Source organism: Bicyclus anynana, chromosome 20 (genome assembly GCF_947172395.1).
Source record: "Bicyclus anynana chromosome 20, ilBicAnyn1.1, whole genome shotgun sequence".
Taxonomy (NCBI): Eukaryota; Metazoa; Arthropoda; class Insecta; order Lepidoptera; family Nymphalidae; genus Bicyclus; species Bicyclus anynana.
Genome location: NC_069102.1, coordinates 3,751,202 through 3,773,873, shown reverse-complemented (window position 1 = coordinate 3,773,873; position 22,672 = coordinate 3,751,202). Strand labels below are relative to the sequence as shown.

At 36.5% G+C, this 22,672-nt stretch overlaps 5 protein-coding genes across 5 annotated transcripts in view; 1 reads left to right on the top strand and 4 right to left on the bottom strand.

Moving 5' to 3' along the window:
- The first annotated feature begins 774 nt into the window (after positions 1-774).
- LOC128199223 (uncharacterized) lies at positions 775-2,952 on the top strand. Its single transcript, XM_052887772.1, has 2 exons — positions 775-1,210; positions 2,057-2,952. Exons 1-2 carry the CDS (start codon positions 918-920, stop codon positions 2,937-2,939), a joined length of 1,176 nt encoding a protein of 391 aa, XP_052743732.1. The 5' UTR covers positions 775-917; the 3' UTR covers positions 2,940-2,952.
- Positions 1,230-3,308, bottom strand: LOC128199224 (uncharacterized). The gene is made up of 2 exons (XM_052887773.1): positions 2,958-3,308; positions 1,230-2,008 (listed from the first exon to the last, which is right to left on the bottom strand). The coding sequence occupies exons 1-2, from the start codon at positions 3,133-3,135 to the stop codon at positions 1,278-1,280; spliced, it is 909 nt and encodes a 302-aa protein (XP_052743733.1). The 5' UTR covers positions 3,136-3,308; the 3' UTR covers positions 1,230-1,277.
- Positions 3,309-3,535: 227 nt separating this feature from the next.
- LOC112055702 (uncharacterized) lies at positions 3,536-9,909 on the bottom strand. The gene is made up of 3 exons (XM_024095888.2): positions 9,754-9,909; positions 8,655-8,836; positions 3,536-3,746 (listed from the first exon to the last, which is right to left on the bottom strand). The coding sequence occupies exons 1-3, from the start codon at positions 9,907-9,909 to the stop codon at positions 3,536-3,538; spliced, it is 549 nt and encodes a 182-aa protein (XP_023951656.2).
- A 1,284-nt stretch (positions 9,910-11,193) lies between these two features.
- LOC112055706 (TM2 domain-containing protein almondex) lies at positions 11,194-14,822 on the bottom strand. Its single transcript, XM_024095893.2, has 4 exons — positions 14,528-14,822; positions 13,634-13,869; positions 12,446-12,567; positions 11,194-11,664 (listed from the first exon to the last, which is right to left on the bottom strand). Exons 1-4 carry the CDS (start codon positions 14,619-14,621, stop codon positions 11,385-11,387), a joined length of 732 nt encoding a protein of 243 aa, XP_023951661.2. The 5' UTR covers positions 14,622-14,822; the 3' UTR covers positions 11,194-11,384.
- Positions 14,823-16,127: 1,305 nt separating this feature from the next.
- The window catches only part of LOC112055705 (uncharacterized), a 28,538-nt gene continuing 21,993 nt past the window's right edge, over positions 16,128-22,672 (bottom strand). Inside the window, exons 17-19 of the mRNA XM_052887626.1 lie at positions 22,406-22,628; positions 17,004-18,487; positions 16,128-16,711 (exon numbers count right to left, since the gene is read on the bottom strand). Coding sequence (XP_052743586.1) covers positions 16,383-16,711; positions 17,004-18,487; positions 22,406-22,628 — 2,036 coding nt within the window. The 3' untranslated portion in view covers positions 16,128-16,382. The remainder of the gene's footprint in view (positions 16,712-17,003; positions 18,488-22,405; positions 22,629-22,672) is intronic.

Genomic DNA, 22,672 nt, shown 5'->3' with positions numbered 1-22,672 from the left:
GAATATAATGTAGCAATATTCTCATTATGTAGATGGAATATAAATCACGCAACTACTTTTAAGATTTATGAAAAGAACTCGTCTGGATTAATTTACTTGAGTAGAAATTTATTTGATATCTCATTCATTTTTAAAATATTTTATTCTGTAACAAACGTAACAAAAGAATAAAATTTATCTTAGGTAGGTAGGTATGTAACTAATGATTGCTAGGGATTTATTTCTACTTAAGAACCTTATTAATAGTAGATATAACATGGTTTAAAAATAATGTAGATTCATAGATTGCTGGCTTAAATCCGGCTCGAAGGACCAGCAATACTATTGTAGGAGACAAACAACGAAACGAACGAGTTTAGGTAAACCGGTGTGCGCGTCTACTGTTAACGCGGATGCAACCCGGAGGCAATCTACGTGCTAAAGGCTCGATGTTTGTCGGATCGTTTTTAACTGCTTATTTTTAGGTAGGTCTACACGTCATTTTTGTCTATTTTACAAAAAGGTCAGTGTGATTAATTTTATATTGCATTTTTTATGTGGAGAACATTAGGAACGAATCCTTGGAAAATGTAGGCATTTTTAACCGACTACCAAAAAGGAGGAGGTTTTACGTTCGGCTGTATGTATGTTTTTTTTATAAGTGTGCCCAGCGATATTTTCGTCATTTGTCGACCCGACCAACTTTGAAAATTCTTTTTTTTTCATTAGTTTTTTTTTTTTAATTGAATAAGCTAGGCAAGTTAGGTAAGTATTAATTTATAGAAGCTCTATGGGCCAGGCCACAACAGTGCGTTGCGGCGTCGCATCGTAAAAACAACATCGCACAGCTATGCGATGCGATGTCGCAACGCAAAAATTTCATCGCATACGACATCGTACGTAAAGACGCTAACCAACGTTTCAGTTTCTAGTGAGACATGGATCGCACTGCGCGTGTTCTACTTCTGCTTGCGTTAAGGCGTATTAAGAAAAAGAAACAGAAAAGAAAGTACTGGGTGCACCCATTACTGACAATTATGAATAAAGATGGAAACCACTTCAAAAGGAAATATGAGGCGCTAAAAGTGGACGAGGTTAAATTTTTCGATTACTTTAGGATGAGTGTAGGATGTTTTGAAGAGCTTCTTAGTTTGATAAAGCCTCATTTACAAAAGAAATACATATTTAGAAAACCCATCGAACCTCTGGAGATGCTGGGATTAACTATAAGGTAAGAAAAAAATAAACTATTTATACTATAATCATACTGTTTAATCATTTTCACAATTTAGTGTTATTCAAAACTCGTATTCCGATTGTGTGTCATTCGTCAAATTTGTTAGTTCCTCATCGAAATTAATTTGTTCTGGCTCATTTACATCATCATTCCTTGGCGTTTGTGGAGACGATTGCATAGGTGCCGGTGATGTTTCGCATCCGCTTTGGAAGGCACTGCGTTGAATGGATGTTTGGTAGCCACTCTGCATAGACATTTGAGCTGTTTGATAGCCAGTCTGAACAGTTGTTTGAGATGTTTGATAGTTTGCTTGGACGGATGTTTGTGAAGTTTGATAGTGGCTGGGATAGTATGATGGTTGGTGTAAATCAGTTAATATCTGTAGGACACGACTTTGGAAAATTATTGTTTGATTATCATTCAATTTTTCCAATGATGGCAAAATTCCTTTAAAAAAAGATAAATGTCTACTTTCAGGTGTTTTTAAAGCAGCTATAATATTCTTCTCAAATTCGTCTTCGTCAATTTTTCTTTTACGCGATGCAGGCTGGTAACGTGGCATGACAGGTTGCTGGCTTTGTTGGGTTGAGGTGCTTGGTCTTATTTCTTCATCGTCAAGACTTGATGTTGTTTTATTTTGAAAATTCTTTTTCAGAAATAGGAGCTGGTCGTATAGATGATATTGTTTAATTTTTTTGGCCCCAGCTCCGGATTTACATTGCTCGTTTAATTTTTTTTCGTATTTTGTAAAATTATCCTTGATTCCTCTCCATTTTTTTATGACATCGTTACCTAAAAAAATATGAAGAATAATGATTTATTTTGTTTTTTTTTTTTCAGGTACCTGGCGACGGGAAATACTTTTAAAGATATGCATTTCACATATTATCGTGGAAAATCTACAATAACAGAAATAGTAAAATTTGTTTGTCGTATTTTATGGAACATTCTTAAAAGGTTGGAATTACCAAAAATTACAACAGAGCTGATGGAACAAATTGCTCAAGAGTATGAAAAAAAGACCAACTTTCCTAATTGTATAGGAGCGCTAGATGGAAAACACATTCGTATATTGAGCCCGGATCACAGTGGATCCCTATTTTTCAATTATAAAAATTATAATTCCATTGTTCTATTAGCACTTGTTGATACGAATTACAAATTTATATATGTCGATATAGGTGCATATGGTAAGGAATGTGACTCCACTGTTTTTCAAAATTCAAAACTATACGACTTATTAAAAAAAGGTCAATTATCTATACCTCCGCCAAAACCGTTACCTGGCTTTCAAAAAGAAATTCCTTTTGTCTTCGTGGCGGATGAAGGATTACCACTGACAAAAAATATAATGCGCCCATATTCTGGGAAGTTTTTATCGATAGAAAAACGAGTTTTTAATTATCGTTTGAGCCGAGCCAGACGATATGTTGAGAGCGCTTTTGGCATACTCGCAAATAAATGGCGCATATTTCACCGACCCATTAATGTTTCTTACGATTTCACAATAGACATTATAAAAGCATGCTGTGTATTACACAACTTTGTATTGAATCGAGATGGCGCACAAACGTTTGAAGAAATGATTATTGACGATTCTTTGCAAATTTTACACGAAACAACACATGAAAGTAGAACAGAAGCTAACATAATCAGAAACGAATTTTGTAATTATTTTAATAGTAATATTGGAGCTCTAAGTTGGCAGTTAACGAAAATATAAATGTTTATAAGTACTTACCGATTTTTGATTTTTCAACAGTATTTAACTCCTCAAAATTTGAATATAAACTTGTACACACTTCCCTCCATGCTTCTGTTTTTAAATTTTTGTCTTTGAATTGTGATATAGTTTTGTCCCAAAGGACGGGACGTTCGTAAATTAAAGATATCAGGTGGTCGACATCGTACTCCGCCATATCGCTTAAAAAACACGTGCAGGTCGTTCAAAGTATGGACACCGACTAAACGGCAACGCGTTGTCGCATCGCAGATTTGTACGTTGCGCAGCGCATCGGAAATTTCCACGATGCGTTGTGCGGCGTCGTTGATTTTTGCGATGCGACGCCGCAACGCACAGTTGTGGCCTGGCCCTATGACTTTATTACTTTATTACTCTATTATTTTTAAAATATCTTTGTTTAGACATTATATAGGCATCCTGGCTTTGGCTTGCCTCTTCTTAGAATCCTATTTGTATATCTTTGATATTTTTTATATATATTGAAGTAGGTAGGTAGGTATATTATATCGAGACAAACAGTTTAAAAGTAAGTAAGTAAATAAGTATTTTTCTTTTCGTGACTTGGTTCTGAGCTATCAACTTGCATCGCAGGAGTATTCGTTGCATATGGAAACTTCTCCACCAGCAGGGATGGAGTAGTGCCTCGGATCAGGCCCGAGGTTATTCTTCCGATAGAACGTGTCGCGTAGTATCGCGCAGCGGCCGCGGTTGACGTCCCTGGCGCGGACTCTGGACTGCTTCTGCTGCCATCCGTAGTCCCAGCTTGTTACTGCACGGAAGACATACCTAAAACGATAGGCTCAGCAAAGAAAGGGCGAATTCGCCGCGATTCTCTCGCGCGTATTACGCGCGACCGTTGCGTCCACAAGGTGCGTACCAACGCGCGAGCATTTGGAACAAAGAAAACTAATGTTACAATGTTACGGTTTAAATTTTTTACGAGAAATCAATGCGAGGGTGAGCCGATAGGAAAATATGTTACCGCGCTCAGATTGCTCAGTCAAGATTGCAAGTTTGAGCATCTCACAGACGACTTAATCAAAGATCGCATAGTATGTGGCATTTCTAACAACGTCGTTCGGGATCGTCTACTGAGGACTGATGATCTAAATCTCACGAAGACTATGCAAATCTGTGAGGCCGATGAGATATCGAGGCATGAGAGTAAGCAAATAGAAGAGGCGAGTTCGAGCGTTCGTGTGGACGGAGTGGCCGGGCGCGGCCAGACCGGCCGGAGTCGGGACCGCGGCGGAGTGCCGGCGGCGAGGCGCGCGCGCGGCTGGTGGCGCGACGCCGCCCCCGGGCCTCGTGACCGCGAGCGCGGGGCCGCGTGCCAAGGGGCCCGCGCGTGTCAGCGTTGTGGTAGTGAGTTTTGTGAAGTGCAATGGTGTCCAGCGGCTCACGCGACCTGTTACACCTGCAGGGGCAGGGGTCATTTTTCAAGGGTATGTAGAATGCCAGGGAAGAGGGTGCACAACCTAAGTGAGGGTATTGAATCGGAAGGGTCTGATGATGAACTAATCTTTGTGAATGTGATAGGTAACTGTGAAAGTGATAGGAAAAGGTCGAAGGAATGGACAGATTTATTAGAGTTTGGTAATGGTAAGAAGTTAAAGTTTAAGTTAGATACCGGTTCGATGTTGAATATATTGTCTAAATTAGATTATTTGAATCTAGGTCTTAGTTACAAAAAATTGAGCCCTTACACTGGGCGAGTGCACTCTTATACCGGCAACATTGTGCCGATAATAGGACAATGTAACCTATCTGTTAAATATAAGGAAGTGTTTTATAATCTGAAGTTTGTTGTATGTAACATGCAATGTCAAAATATATTAGGATTGAGTGCTTGTGTAAAACTGGGCTTAATACAAAGAATAGATAACTTAGATATAGACAAAAGTTATTCAGATTTATTTTCGGGTATCGGGAAATTGCCTGGTATACATAGGATAGTTATAGATAAAACGGTGCAACCCAGTATATGTCCGTCGCGGAAAATACCACTAGGTCTCCGAGAGAAACTCCACAGTGAGTTGCAGCGCATGGAACAGCTGGGTGTAATTCGCAAGGTACAGCATCCAACAGAATGGGTAAACGCTATAGTAATAACAGCGAAGAAAAATGGGGATATACGCGTGTGTTTAGACCCGCGGCAGTTAAATCGCGCGATCCGGCGTGCGCACTTCACGTTACCCACGGTGACCGACCTCGCGGCGAGACTGCGCGGGGCGAGCTGCTTCAGCGTGCTCGACGCGCGCTGCGGCTTCTGGATGCTCCAGCTGGACGACGTTAGCGCGGACCTGTGCACGTTCAGCACCCCTCACGGCAGGTACCAGTTCTTGCGACTACCCTACGGGATAAGCTGTGCACCAGAAATATTCCACGCGAGAGTGCGTCAGCACCTGGAAGATCTGGAGGGAGTCGACTCATTCATAGACGACATCGTGGTCTGGGGTAAGACTCGGGAGGAACATGATCTACGATTGAATCGATTATTAGAAAGGGCGCGCGAAATAGGAATGAGATTTAATAAAGACAAATGTAAATTTGGGGTCAATGAGATAACGTATTTAGGACATATTTTCGATGAACGGGGCATGAGACCGGATGTTAACAAAGTTAAAGCTATTCTGGAAATGCCCGAGCCCAGTGATAGAAAATCATTAGAGCGGTTTTTAGGTATGATTAATTACCTTTCAAAATTTGTACCTAATTATTCACAGGCGGTGGCTTCGCTTAGAAGTTTACTTAAAAAAAATGCTGAATGGGTATGGGACTCGGTGCATTCGGAGGCGGTGAAGTTATTAAAAACAAAAATTGCAACAGCGCCAGTGCTCGCATTGTATAGTACGGAGCTCCCGGTTGTACTTTCGGTGGACGCCAGCGCGGAGGCCCTCGGCGCGGTGTTACTGCAGTCGGGGCGCCCGGTCGAGTTCGCATCCCTCACGCTCACTGAGACGCAGCGTCGGTACGCACAAATAGAAAAAGAAATGTTAGCAATTGTGTTTGCGTGTGAACGGTTTCATCAATATATTTTAGGGCGACGCGACGTGACCATACAGAGTGACCATAAACCGCTAGAATCGATAGTTAAAAAATCGTTATCTTCCGTTCCGGCTAGATTACAGCGTATGATGCTTAGACTGCAGAGGTATGATTTTAAGGTCGTATATACTCCTGGAAAATATATGTATATTGCAGATACTTTATCTAGGGCCCCGTTACCGGAATGCATGTACGAAAAGTTAAATGAAAACATTGAAGCACAAACTTGTTTTATGATTAGTAATTTGCAGTTTAGTGATAAAAAATTGAGTTTAGTTAAAGAAAGCGTAGCTAATGATGACGAATGTCGAGACTTGGTGAAATATATAGTAAACGGTTGGCCTAAAAATAAATACGAAGTGAAAGTTAATCTTAGGATATTTTGGTCGTATCGTGAAAGTCTACAGTATGTAGATGGATTGATAATTAAGGATTATTTATTATATATACCGGCAGCACTACGGCGCGAGATGCTAGAAAGGATTCACGAGGGTCACCTAGGCATCGACCGCTGCAAGCGGCGCGCGCGCCAGGTGATGTTCTGGGTAGGCATGTCCCGCGACATCGAGCACGCCGTGCGCGCGTGCGCCACGTGCGAGCGGTACGCGCCCGCGCCGCGCCGGGAGCCGATGTTGCCGCACGCCATTCCCGACGTGCCGTGGCTCAAGGTAGGCTCAGATATATTTGAATATAGAAAAAAGAATTTCCTTATCCTAGTAGATTATTTTTCGAACTTCGTTGAAGTTAATGAATTGACGTCGGTAAATAGTAATTCTGTGATAAGGGCTATGAAGGAGCAATTTGCTAGATACGGAATTCCCAATGAATTGATCACAGATAATGCAACAGTTTACTGCTCGAAGGAATTTCAAACCTTTCTTAGTACATGGGATATTAAACACGTGACGTCTTCACCTTTGTATGCCCAGAGTAATGGTAAAAGTGAGCGCAGCGTCCGTACGGTAAAAAATTTAATAAAGAAAAGTTTCGATTCGGGAAAAGATTATTACATAGGATTATTAAACCTCAGGACTACACCGCGGGAAAACATAGACTCCCCAGCGCAGATCCTTATGGGTAGGAGGTTAAATACGCGGTTGCCAACACATCATAAATTGTTTAATGATATTGTCGATCGCAAAAAGAATCACGATGCCGTGTTGGACCAACAACATAAACAAAAAATTTATTATGATAGTCGTGCCGCGAAACATCTTCGACCTCTGCGTGTTGACGATAAAGTGGTGATCATAGACGGTAAGAACCGAAAGAGCGCAAAAATTATTCAGCCGGCCGCGGAACCCAGGTCGTATATCGTAGAGGATCAAGTCAGACGTAGATATCGACGTAATCGGCGTCATTTAGTGTGTAGGCAAAATATAAAAGAGGGCCAAGAACAGTACGAGCGGGCGACAGACGGGAGATTCGCTGAGGGCGATAAAACTGGAGCGAGTACAAGCGGTACCGGGGCGGTTAAATCTGAAACGGCTCCGACAAATATTCAAACTCGTGATGTGGATACTAGGTCTGCGGAACACTTCGGGGACTCGAAAGATGCTTCAATACATACGCGTCCGTTAACTCGTACAAGGAGACAGGCTCGGTTGAATGCGCAAAATAAAAATACAGCCTGAATAGGTATTTATTTCAGTTGAGTTTACGCATCATGTAGGTATTTTATGTTTAGTTGCATGGTTTATTTATAGTAAGTACTAGAATTTCGGTCTGAAAAATATTTAAAAAAAAAAAAAAAAAAATTAAAAATTAAAAATGTGAATGTAAAAGAGAATTATAGAAAATTGTAATCGGAATTATTATATTATATGCATGTAAAGAATTATTAAAATGAAATCGTATTGTTGTGTATGGGGTAAAAATATAAATATTGTATTTTTTTTTTATCACTGTACCTATACTTATATTCCTAATCCTGGATTATGATTATAATAAGTATTGATTTAATAATGTTTAGATGTATTATGATTCCTTTTCTAGTAAACATTATAAGGAAGGAAAATAATTAATATGATATTGTAATTGTTGTAAATGAATAAATGTTTCTCTTTTATTGAAAAGGGGAAAGATGTAGTGTATTGTTAACATAAAATATTAAACATTAATGTATGTGAGGGTATGACAATAAATAATCAGTATTGAACTAGCAAGTGGCGTTTCATTACAGGAAACATTTGTAGATAATTATAAGCTCTTGGTCTCAGACCAATTATAGAAGGACCCATATTTATGAACAAAGTTGTCTGTCATTTTCCGAACAAAACGAGCTTGGATTTGGTGCATAGCTTATACTAAACTAGAAGTTCTTGTCCGTGTTTTACACCATTCAACTACATAAAAATGTATTTTTAAGCAGCTCTTTAACCGACGAATTTATTTAGAACTATGAAACATCGAATCTTTGTAGACAGTTTTTATAATAGCGTTAGATCGTTGATCATATACTTTGGCAGAAAAGTAACGTCTAGCGAGGCACGTCCTATACAATAATTGGTCTGAGCTCTTGGTAAAACACAGTTACCTTGAACAGACAGACACTTTATTTTTATTCCTCTATGTATTGTTTAATAATTAAAAAATAAATAAAGAAAAAAATAATAAAATAAAAATTTTAGGTTAGTTAGAACATACTTATCATCCGGCGACTTTTTGTTCCTAGCTTTAAGGTAACGTTCCGCGGCGCCCTTCTCAGTAGCGCCGTAGAGCAAGTTGAGCACTTCTGGCTCAATCGGCTTCATTAAGCTGTCATCGGCCCAGGGTTCCAGGACGCGCGGCGGCACTGGTACAGCCTTGTCTAATGGCTCTTTGTAAATCTGGCGTAATAGGAAGGTATTCAATTGGCTTTACTAAGAACCCTTGTCGTAGGTACGTAGGTGTATAGTCGGACACTATCTTTATGTCCCTATACATACTCAAAAACGGCGCGCGGAGTGCCTACCTACCGCCGCGTTAAAATTTAGTAATCGAGGCGTTAAAGAGTAACAAACAAACATACATCCAAATATCCACACAAACTTTCGCGTTTATAATATTAGTAGGAAGTAGGAAGTAGGATTATAAAGCTGAAGAGTTTGTTTTTTTTTTTTTTGTTGGTAGAACGCGCTAGTCTTCGCAACTACTGGTCCGATTTGAAAAATTATTTCAGTGTTAGAATATTATATTATCCCCGTATTCCTACGGGAACGGGAACCACGCTGGTGAAACCGTGCGGCATCGTTAGTATTAGATATTAGAGTGAACTGTGAACAATTGTGATAGCCCAGTGGATATGACCTCTGCCTTCAATTCGGAGTACCTACGTAGTTTCAAATCCAGGTCGTAACCTTTCAGTTATGTGTATTTTAAGAAATTAAATATAACGTCACGTGTCTCAAACGATGAAGGAAAAACATCGTGAGGAATCATGCATACCTGAGAATTTTGAGTTCTCTACGTGTGTGAAGTTTGGCAATACACATTGGACCAGCATGGTGGACTATTGCCCTAACCCCTCTCATTCTGAGAGGTGACTCGTGCTCAACAGTAAGCCGAATATGAGTTGTTAATTATGAAGAAATACCTAGTACAACTTGGCAAGTTCGTTGATGACACTGTAATGATATGCGGGCGACGGGAGGGGAAGGAATGTGCGGGCATAAAGCCACGCGCGCGGGGCATCGCTACCCGTCCCGTCCACCGCGAACCATCGAGGGTGTTACGAACGAATTTGCCAAGCTATAGAAACATTTACCCCCAACAATTCTTGGGCTTGTTCGATCATGGCATCGATCTCCCGCGCTTGTTTCTCCTTAGCATTGAGTAAAGCTGGCATCAAGTTCTCCATATACCAGTTGCGTTGGCGCCGAGCTGCCCGCCCCCAAGCATCGGCGTAAAAAGCGTGAGACATCTTGTTGGTAAGTACCTACCTAATAAAGAACAACGTCAGTGAAATGGTCTTTAGAGACGTAATCCGATAGTAATAGCTACGGTTTCGGGATGGATTTAAATGCTTTGGCTCCACAAAATCAATCCTGGATTAGCCTATGAGCTATTTAAGCAATTGGTTAGCATTAGGGCATCCCGTTTAGGAGGGCCCAGATACGATTAAGGCAAAAAAAGTAGCACACGAAAGTTAAAGCTATTTCAAAAACCGCGCTGTCGTAAAAATATAACCGAATCTTAGGACATGTGAAATGTTGTGACTACCCTCCTAGCATGGGATAAGGGCAGCACAAGCAACCTAGAGTCGTATTCTACTTACGGTAAATACCTACTGATATTTTTTAATAATTCGTTGTAGTTAGTTCGCTTAAGAACAGGGTAAAATTGCTTATCAAGTTATATGTTACAGGTACTGGTATGGTGGTATATAGGTAGGTATTAGGGTTTTGTAGCCAAATTCGTCAATAAACTCCGGTTTCTAAAGATACAGGTTTGAATTTGATCGGTAGGTTTACTAATATTTTAAATAGTTAACCGTTACAGTAAATTTTGACTCGAAACTTTGATTTTAACTTTAGACCATTATTATGACATTTCGTACGGATGCCACAGAATATAAATATTACATAAATCTTCTTAAAATTAGGTTTAACAACTCAGACGAATTATATATTTAAGAATCTGTGTTTGCTAGATCTTCGAAAATAGTTTGTCAGCCCAGGGTGAATATTCCGTCTCGTAAATCTATGGAATTTTCCAAGTATCTAACTTAGGCAGCTAGACACCTCAAGTATTATTTTCTACCGAAAATAAATCATGTCCCCAGGCACTTTTCGTGGAAACCTTTCGCGGGAGACCTTAAAGTTTAATCTGTAAGTGTTGTTCGTAGAATTGCCGTAGCTAAGTGACAGGCGCATGGGGACATAAATTCCCAATTATCGCCTAAAAATGTAAAAAAAAATGCCTTTTTTACTAGGATGGTTTTGTAACGATCTTATTAGAATAAGAATATCAAATAGTTAATTAACTAGCAGATGCCGCGCGATTTCACCCGCGTGGTTGTCTTTCCCATAGGAATATGGGTTTAAATATAGCCTATAGTAGGTACTCGGGGATAGTTTAGCTTTCCAACAGTGAACGAAATTTTCTAATCTGTTCAGTAGTTTGAAGCCTATTCAATGCAAACAAACAAACAAATCTTTCCTCTTTATAATATTAGTATAGATGAAACACAAAACTCAACTTACAATATATTTATTACACTAAAATGAATAAATTACATTATTAGATTAGGTATGCGCCAAACTTAGAGTCCACTCTGACATGCCGAAATGCGCATAACCTCGTTGGGAACTGGGATATAATTACTACACAAACATACACCTGGCGTTCAAAGCAGGCTCGAATTTTGGCGCATACTTTAACATTAATACAACAAGCTTAAATGAATACAGATCCATCGGCAGGGCCGAGGTGGTGAATGCCGATCAGCAGCGCATCTACCAAGGTCCAGACGCCAAGGCCTCCGAAACTAAACAGTTTCCCAATCCCCTCCTGCCAGTGGCCGAGGTAGAAGCGATCGGCGCCAAAGCCTCCGAGGGTTAGCGCCAGTATGAGCGCAGTTCCCCATCTAGTGCCAGAAGTCCATGAACATCGCAACTTTTTGAGGAACTTCCGCTTGCCCAGACATATGACGTCGTCGGAGACTGTGCAGTTGGTCCTGTATTGTAACAGAGATTATATTATTACTTATACTTTAGCTTGGGAACTTTGTTCGTAACACTCCTGATGCGGGAGCGGGCCGGGGGGCGTGTAGCGATGAATGAAAAACCACTGACGCACCTCACTTCCCCGCACGCACGATTTCACACCCGTGCAGTCTTTCCCCTCGTCACCCGCATATCTTGGGAGTGTTATCAACGAACGAACGAACGAACTGCCAGATTATATTTTTTTAAATTTTTATTATATAACTTTTAATAATAGTACCTACTAGGTGATCGGAACAGAAATGAGATCTGCAGAAGAACCAAAGTCACTGACGATAGTTCAACGAGTCGCGAAGCTGAAGTAGCAATGGGCGGGACACATAGTTTAAATAGCCGATGGACATTGGGTCCCAAGGTGCTGGAATGGCGACCCCTCACTAGAAAGCGCAGTGTTGGTCGACCCCCACCAGATGGACTAATGACATTAATCGAGTCGCAGTCGCGCAGATCCAATAACGAAATCTTTAGCCACAAATAAATATATAATTGGATCGCAATTTTGTAATGTGCGAACGGCGAAATTGTGAATAAAGGAAGCGCCAATAATAAGTTTCTACTGTACTGAGCTTTTCTTTTTTTACAACAAATTTTCAGTAATAAAAATTCTCCTCCCAGAGTTAGGAAGGTGGAAAAATTGCCTTTGCCATGATAACTATTCCCATTTTATAATATGGGAAATGTCTTCTGAATTAAAATATATATTGGAATGGATCCTCATAAAAAGCGACTTACAAATAATACTTTGTAGGTGATGCCAAGGAGTTGCAGTTGGCTTTCTGCTCACATCTGTGTTCCCACTTTTCTGTTTGATAACAAAAACGACACATTGCAGTCCTGTTGAATGTTTTCAAGCCCTGTAAGTAAATAAACATTACATGCTAGCTGGATATTTCACTCAAGTATTGCACTTCACCCTAAAGGGGTTTGCTTCATGGGTTCTAATACTATTTGACCCACACCTAATTAGTGGGGTTAGGGTCCTAAGCTGCTGAAATGGCAACCCTGCACTCAAAAGCAGTGTTGGTTGATTCTCCACTAAGTGGACCAAGGACATCAAGCAGATTGCAGGGAGCCGCTGGATACTATGGGTTCAAGACAGTTGTGTTTGGATTCATAGGCTGTTAATGATGAGCTTCTTGTGACAGCTTATATGGAGAAATAGTAATAGCCAAACGGCATAAAAATATAAAGTAAGCTTTATAGGCAATAGTTCGTTTCTTACAATGGCAATGCATTGTCATATGATTACTATAGTAAACCTTACCATAGAGGTTACATATTTCACACTAATACTCTTGATATGGTGAAACCTATTACAAAACTCCCAGCTTTACACGGTTGTTATGTAGATAATATGGAGCAGTGTGGAGTAATTAACAATTTGATTAGTGTTTTACAGATAGCATGGGTAATTTGACAGTTGCCTTATGACTTTCATAAAACATACTATTATTGTGAATTGCGGAAAATTTTCTAGTGAAACAAATTGTCACGGTACCCATGCTATCTGAAAAACACTAACAGGTTATATTTGTGGTACACCCAGCGACTGCTGCCAAACTCTGTCACATAATAGCTGTGCCTCAACTTTGTTATATTTTTAACCGACTTCAAAAAGGAGGAGGTTCTCAATTCGGTCGGTATTTTTTTTTTCTTTTTTTTTTTATGTATGTACACCGATTACTCAAAGACGCGTGGACCGATTTCAAAAATTCTTTTTTTGTTTGAAACGGTATAGTCTGTACTATAATATGTACATTGTACATGCACTTGTACATATATATATATACATATAATAAACCTTCTTAAATCTCTATCTCTTTCTAAAAACTTATTTAAAATCCATTGAACAGTTTAAAAGATCTAAGTAACCATGCAACATTAAACAACTTAATTTTCATATTATGATGATTAACTTACTTTACAAACCACATTGGCATTCACCCTACAAGAGTAATTATAATCTCCTCCATAAATGCAATCACTAGTGCCAGAGCAGGAAATGCATGGGTAATGTAGAGAGGAGCATTCAGTTGTATTCTCTTGATTCTGTGGGCAGTTGTTTCCATCATCATTGTTGTTAAAGTTGGCTTTGTTGTTGTTTGTGTCTTCTTTTAACTTGCTTTGCTTGCTGTGAAGGTCCATGTCATTTTTGGCTGAAATTAATGAATAATTATTATACTAAAGTCATACTCAATAAGCACTGTTTCATCATTATAAACCCATATTCGGCTCACTGTTGAGCTTGAGTCTCCTCTCAGAATGAGAGTAGTTTGGCTATTAATCCACCACGCCCAATGGGGATTGGCAGACTTCACACATGCAAGGAATTAAGAAAATTCTCTGGTATGCAGGTCTTTTTCTTCTTCTTCTTTTCTGGGCCTTTTCCGCACTTCGCCACTAGGAGTTGGCCCCATGGCCTCTTAGTATGCAGGTTTCTTCACAATGATTTTTGTTCACTGATTAAGACATGTGATATTTAATTTCTTAAAATGCACACAACTGAAAAGTTGGACATGCCCCGGACCGGATTCGAACCCACACCCTCCGGAATCGGAGGCAGAGGTCATATCCACTGGGCTATCCTGGCTGGAAGGTACATTCAGATGTTGAGTTCTGTGCTCTCCGCAACTTAATCCCACAGCGTGTATAGATAGCAGGCCAGACGGAATTGCGTGCTATTTAAACTACATAACTTACAGAGTTGGAATGTAGAACTCAAAACGCCTGTACACTTTTGTCTGAGTAAGCCTATTGTTGTAGTTATTAGAGTATTGGAAATGGATCATTTGATAAAATACATTCAATACTTACCAAGATCAGTCACATGAATTGTATTGAAAATCATCAATAGAATTAAAACTAAAGAATCTTTCACACCTACTCTAAGAGGCAAAAATCTGCACATCTTGATATTAATTTATCGATCTACTGACTCAATTAAATACATCATAATAACATTTTCTCCCGATATAGGTGTTACAAGTTCAAATAGATTCACATTTCATAATATTTTTGGATAAAATACGCTTTTTAAATTAAAATTATAGGATTTTAGATTTTATTTACAAAATACATTCAACCACAGATTAATAGATCATTCAACATCAACTGACAAATTACAAAGACAAATGAAAATATAGACAATGAAATGACTGACATTGAACTATGGACAATCATTACATTTTATTTATATACGTTTTACGGCTCTGAGTTCTAGCTCTATTGGGCTTGAATGTTAGAGCACAGACCAGCTTTTTATACTTAGTAAGAGATATCGGCACAGCCGGCTAAAAAATGTAGAGATATCCTTAAATTGTGTTCATCCCAGTTCGTCCACGATGTTTTGGCTCTAGTTACTATTTAAATACTCTGGGTATTGTAATCTGGGAAACTGAGAGTATCTGGGTAATCAAATACTATATTTGGATTCTAGCAGCTGTAAACTTGTTGGACCCATTATTAAGAGAACCAAAGAGGGAATTTTCGATTTACTCGAGCGCGGCAGATGAACTTATATGAACATATCTTACACCCTTACACGTTTTTGAATACCTCCACCTCCAGTATTGGTTAAATGTTGTGCATTTTGAAAATCTTGGGGATTTGTGCAGACAGACAGACAGACATACTTACTTTCGCATTTATAATATTAGTATATACTCGTACTGCTTAATGTTCCTAGGTTCCTTTCCATAACAGCACTGGCATCGCGCAATCGTTCTGGGTCCAGCTGATTTTTACAAATTAAACTCGAGTCCATTTGTTTCTAAATACAATACCTATTATTACATCCTGATTCGTGCTACATTTCAATAGCCAATCAATCTATACTAATATTACAAAGCTGGAGAGTTTGTTTGATTGAACACGCTAATCTCAGGAACTACTGGACCGATTTAAAAAATTCTTTCATTGTTAGATAGCCTATTTATCGAGGAAGGCTATAGGCTATATATTATCCCCGTATTCCTACGGGAACGGTATCCATGCGGCACCAGCTAATTATAGATATTTCTTAACTGAATTTAGAATAATTTGAATCCAGTATAAGTGGAATTCTTTCGCGCATTTCTTCTTTGAACAAATCACAGATTAATCAATAATAGGCAAATAGAGCGTACGGAACACGACGGTGTCGTAGCCGCTCCAAATACAAAATTCAAAAACGAATACTTTCTCGAGTCAGTACGACACGGAGCGTCGGACCAGTAACTTTCAATATTATTCCAGAAAAATGGCGTCTTCACAAAAACTAAAGAAATAAGATGGAATATTTTTTATTGGTAATTATTTGATTATAATAATTTACGTTATTGTTGTTACGAGTCTGGCTAATGAAAGTAAACTGAAATCGCCCGCCAAATTAAACAAATCATCTGTATGTTCTGTTGGACAAATAAAAACAAACCAATACTTTTAATAAATTTTAATCATCTCTAATATTGGTTTAATTTGACATTTACTTATAACAAAATGCACAGCACTAATCAATCATTATGAATAAGTAATCGAAATATTATATAAACTTAACAAAATAAATATATTTGGAGAATTGAAAATGTCTTATAAGTAATCAAAACATTATATAAATTTAACAAAATAAATATATTTGAAGAATTGAAAATGTCACTGAATTGAAAAAAAAATGTCTTTACTTTTACTTTCACTACTTTTTTACGTCATATCCGTTATCTTTAGAATTTTCCGTGATAGTCGACAGGTTGGGCACAGCGCATGTTATTGGAAATATTTGATCCAATGGCGCAAAATTGGTATACCTGGATTCAGAATTATCGTTGACATTGAAATAGTTTGAACTAGACGATTCCTGCTCTGAGAGAAGGTACCAATTACTATTTCGTACTGGTTCTTCAGGTGTACCGACAGACAAGTCATCTGTCATAATACTAATAGGAGGAGACTGTGATCCGATGGGTGTGTGGTAGGCAGTCGTTGTCGCGCTATCCGCCTGCCTTATTTCTGCAAAATTGAATTCTGTAAAAAAAAGCGAGATTAAAAAATATATTTAAAATTAAGTAAATTACTGTGAAAAGTGAAAAGGAGAAAGTGAGAGTCTAATTTAGATTATTTTCCCTATTTAAAATTCTATAATGGATGATAAAACGCAAAATATACAAAGAAAAATCAATAAAATCAATAGACCCGATTCAGAGGTCAGCGTTCACAAACATTGTAAACGACCCAACAGGCTCACCCCAAGAAATGATTCTAGATACGTAACAATATATTATAATATCATATCTCATATGATAGTAAAAAATAGTACCTTTTGTTACATCCAATCCATCTTGATTATCGTTACTGCATAAATCATGCATCAGGTTTCCTCTACTGACATGGCATGCTATATCAGAATACGCAGAATTCGTGTCTAACGATAAAATCGAATTTGCAGTATTGTCTACTATTTGAACACTGTCTCCCATACATTCGTGTGCGTTTAGACATGTATCAGAATGATTATGTATGTATTCGACACTGTCATCTGAACTCAGTTTAATTTCAGATACGGTAGCATTTATTCCACTGTCTGTAAAGTCAGCTTTATGAATCTCTTCACATGAATTTGCTTTGGCCTTAGTCTTCGGTTTAAGTATTTTCACTTTAATAGTATCTTTCTTTTTATTTCTTCGAGAAGGTTTCGCTGTGAGGTGATGCGATGATTCAGTTACAGGCGCGTTTATCATTTCATTGTTTTTATGTTCAGAAACTATTATAATAGGTGGGCAAGATTCTCGACCACGTTGTGAGCATGTTTCTGTATGTTCTACCACAATTTGAGGCTCAGTAATTGTTTGTTTACGTTGCTTTTTACGTGGGGTAGAGCTGCGTTTTTTAGATTTAGCGCCTTTAGGTGCAGATTTGCCTTTGATATTTTCTGTATCAATACTAACTCTTCTTAATTTTTTCTTTGTGCTCTCTAAAATCAAATTTCTGAGCTTAACACTCAAAGAGTCAGATGCAGTTGGATCATCTATGTTAATAGTGTTTATTTTTTTTAATAATGAATCTGAGATTGCAGGGTCTTTGAAATTACTAAGGTTGTAATGATACGCTTGTCCATCGTCGCAAACCTTTTCAATACCACACTCTTGTTCCATTAAAGCCATGGATACATCTGCATTTGGTGTCATTAGTCCGTTTAACATTATCTGTTCGTCACCATCAATGTCCTCAGGTTTATCACTTATGGCATATTCTTCCAAATCCATACTACTCAATAAATTCTTACTGATCGATATGTTTTCAACAATAGACAAAACAGGTGAGGTGGGCAAAGACACGTTGCTTGAATTCTCATTATCAATATCAACTTGAAGTATATCTAAATTTTCTTTATTATTTAGATCAGCATTACCACTATTGGTGATTTCGTTAAAAACATCTTCATTTGTGTCCAAGTTTGCTGCAAGATCAACCTCTCTGATTTTCTCCAACTTAGAGGTATTTTTAATGTGCAATGGTTTTTTATTCATTAACATCCGATAGGACTCAGATTCGACCGATGAATTTTGAAAAGTCATTGATTCTATGTGATCAATCTGAAAGGAGTTACTGGATTCGCTGAGATCCTCTGTTATATTCAGGTTTGGTGTATGTTGAAGATGTGTGCTACAGTGTCCTTCAGATGGGATAGTTATGCCTGTTTCTTTTCCATTTTTCATACATATTCTTGAATTATTAATATCATTGTGAGTTTTTTCCATAGAGTTGGTTATATTTTCAGCCAATGACAAAATTTTTGTTGCCCTATTGGAAATAAACAAAAGAAATACATATAGCAAATGAAAAAACGTGCAACAAAATGCAGAAGCTAAAGTGCAAGTGGTTCTAGCAATAAGCGCCATGCTCAAATGATGGAGGCAGGTTCACATAAATATACACAAATATTTACAAACTCACCCAAAATGTACCTAATATAATTTATAAAATAAAAGACATTACATGATAAAAGTTTGCAAAGGGCGGTCTTATCGCTAAAGCAATCTTTGCAAAGAAAGATTGGATACACTAGACGCTCAGCAGGAATTAAGAGATACAAATACAAATATACAATACAGTTAAATATATTAAATATTCATATAAACTCAAAGAGATCACTTAAATTCACTATATTTTATAATGAAAATTTAACATAATAAATAAATTAAAATATAATTTAGCTTAAAGGGATAGTGAAAATAAATGAAAAACATTTTAAAATGTACACATTTTTATTTATAGTACCTGCTCCCATACACTCAATGGAATTTATTATAAACTGTTTTGCTACTTTAACTACTGCATTCTGATGATATAAAAACACAAAATTAAATTTATAAAAAGTTGTATTATATATAAAATAGTACTTTTACATTAAAAGAAGTAACATTTTTTAAGAAAAACTGTAAGATTTATTAAAATTTTTATATTTAAATACAATAGACTGACATGATTGTTAAATAAATGTTTGGTAATCTAAATTAAAATTTATTTAGTCAAATGCTGACCACATAGTCCGGCCAGTCTCAAGTTTAAATTGATTTCAAAGTAAACATTATTTAGTTATAATGATAAATAGGTAATTATATAACACACTAATGACATCTATGTTTCATTTATCTCTTTAATCCAATCACGACGAAGAGATATAAATTAATTTAATTTAAAAGGGTCAAATAGTAGTAAAAGTTTTGGTAAAATTCATCTTAATTACTTATTTTGTCTGATAGTAGATAGATCGTATGTACAATATGTCGATTTTTTCCTTCAAAATATTCTCATATCAATTATTTTTACAAACACTGATGTATGGTTTTTGTATAATCTAAATATAAACTAATCTAATGTAAATAAGAATGGAAATGGACTGGTTGTTTATTTAGGACTATGTACCTGTATAAATGGTAAAAATAGAAATTTAATTCTTAATATAACATATAATTGTAGTAAATTTTGAGGGTAGGCAATACATTTTCGCATGCATGAAAATGCACGCCTCAGTGAAAGTCCACTATTTATAGTTAGCATTGATTTACGAAAATTAATGAACTTAGTATGAGACTAGAAAATGTGTTCTTTAATTTATTATTTTATTTAAATATTTAAGTTAAATAAAATTATTATCTATAGTAAGTTTAACGATAAGTGGATCAGCTTCCACCTTCACACAGAAAGTAAAACTATAAGAAATGTAAACAGTAATTGTTATCAATTGTAAATTATAATACTGTATGACTTTTTCAAAAGAGCAACTGTTGAGTTTCTTGCCGGTATCTTCTCAGCAGAACCTGCCTTCCGAATCGGTGGTAGAATCTTTACAAATAGTCAACTGACGTGTCAAAAGTGCTTGTAAACTGAGCCTACTTGAAATAAATTATTTTTGATTTTGATTTTGATTTTGATAATAATTGTAAACAAAATGATAACATTTTACATGATTTTAGATGATAACATTTTAGATGATAACATTTAACATGACATTTTAGATGATAACATTTAACATGATTGCTTACGACACAAAAGTGCAAATAGATAATACTTGCTCGCTTTCGCATGTAAGTTAAAGTCCGGCCGCTCAGAAATTGAAATTGTACTATAGTGACAACCTCCATAAACAACCGATTCATTTTCAGGGATTTTTAATTTATTCAGCCCACAAAAATACAAACACACCTACATTAATTAGCAGTAAATATTACACAGCTTTTGACAAAAAAACAGTATAACTTTGGTATTAATTTTTCTACCACATGTCAGTCACACAATATACTATTATCTCTGTCGCACATTTGACATTTGCGACAAAGAAGATAAAAGTTTGAAGTTGAAGCTAGTATTTAAGTCAAAGTTAAATTGTAAAATACGTTAGTTTATAATCTCACTAGCGATATTGTAATCTGTCGATATATTGTAAACTGAACATACTGATATTACAATTTAACGTGTTATTTTTCGGTATATTATAATCTGTCAAAGTGAAACCGAATCAGTATGTTCGGTGCACAATATATCGACAGATTACATTATCGCGAGTGAGATTATAAACTAACGTATTATACAATTTAATGGTGACATATACATTGTTAAAGTATTTTATAAATTATTCCTAATGCTATGTAATTATTTTGCATGAATGGCTTCCAATTAGATTGACCATTGGACAAAATAAAAATATCGTTAAGTAGCCAACAGATTACAGAAGAATAAGTTATTGAACTGGCTTTGCCGCAGAGTTCTAGCCCTTTTGAGCATAACCTAACCTGTGGGTTAAGCCAACTGAACTTGCAATTAAAGATGTGTAATATTAAATAGTATAATTTCAATAGTAAATAACACATTATTATCAATTTGGTAACTACTGACAGTTTTGGATATAAAACCTTCCTAAAAAGTTCAGTTGTATTTGTGGAGGTGAAATTTACAAAAGATTTATCCATCATTCATACCAAACATGGATGTAAAATATAGTAACAGTAGCAAAATTATTAGTAACCATAGTAGAACATTATTTCATTGTAAAATTGTGCAATATGGACACACATAAAATCAACCCATGACAATAGGGTTCTTGAGATTTTTTTTTTTACATTAAAATATTAATAAATATTAAAAGTGTGTTCTCGATTCATTGAAGACGGCACTATTATGACGTCATAATGACGTAGTTACAAATGTCTTTGTTATTTATATTTCTCGCACTGAAATGTCACGTTAAAATATATTATGTATATATATACAATGTAAAACAGTTAAAATATATTATTTTTCATCAAATTATGTTGCAAAATTTTCAATTGGTTGTAAATTTAGGTTATTTATGTTACAAATTAAAATTTAAAAATATATTCAACACTAGTCAAGTTAGCAATTACTTGAAAAAAAATTAAAAAAGAAATGACAGTTATTGTTTTTAAAGAAGAAAGAAAATATCCAGAATGTCTAAAATAGAAAGCAAAGTTAAGTAAAGGAACTACATATAAAATTAAATAAAATTTAACAGCTGTTCTATGTTTGGAATGAATGATGCCTCCAACGATATTTTATACCATAGACATGTCACGTGCCTACAAAATCACTGCAAAATGTGATCCGAACTGAGCGCACACATGCACAGTTTTGTGTTTAATTCCATTATATCTATATTTATATATATAGTGTTTCCGCTTCCAGAACAAAAAACTCGACGTTGTAGACAATATTTAGGTATTATTTGTAAAATAACGTTTGTTGTTTAATAAGCGACTGAATCATTGACCTCATAAAATAAAAGGACGCACAATCATGTACAAAATTTCACTTAAAAACTGGCCAATTTTGCTTTGACAGTTATATAATTATTGGTAAAGAAATTTATACATAAAGGCCTTTAAATATAAACCAATATTCATTAAATCCCAAATTTAGAGCAAATTCAACCTTAAAAATTAAGTTTTAAGATTGAATTTGCAAATTCGACTACACTGAATTGAGTGCCAAGAAGTTGTGTTTGGCACTCATTGAATGGGGACGTTTTTTGGTCGTTGATTGTGCATCCACTTTTTAATAGGAGATCGATGGACTAAATGTAATTAAGACAATTATGCACATTTGTCTGCCTCAGTTTTAATGCGCTAGTGTATCTCTAGTATAAAATATCGTTGGATGCCTTATAACTATCGATTATATGAAATAGAATCAACTCACTACCTTTTAGATTTTCTTCTATCCGTATTTTCCATTGCATTCACTGTTGGTTTGTTTGTATTAGATTTTCTGGTAGAAACTGAGTGAGGGGGGAATTTGTAAAGGATGTTTTCGTCCTCATCGACTACAATGTCCGTTTTTCTCGGCGTGCTTTTCCTTGGTGTGTATTGCCTTGGCGTGGATTTCCTCGTGTTTACTATATACGTCCGGTCCGATTGATCTGTGTCTGTAAAATAATTTTGCCACAATTTAAAATATATCAAACTATAG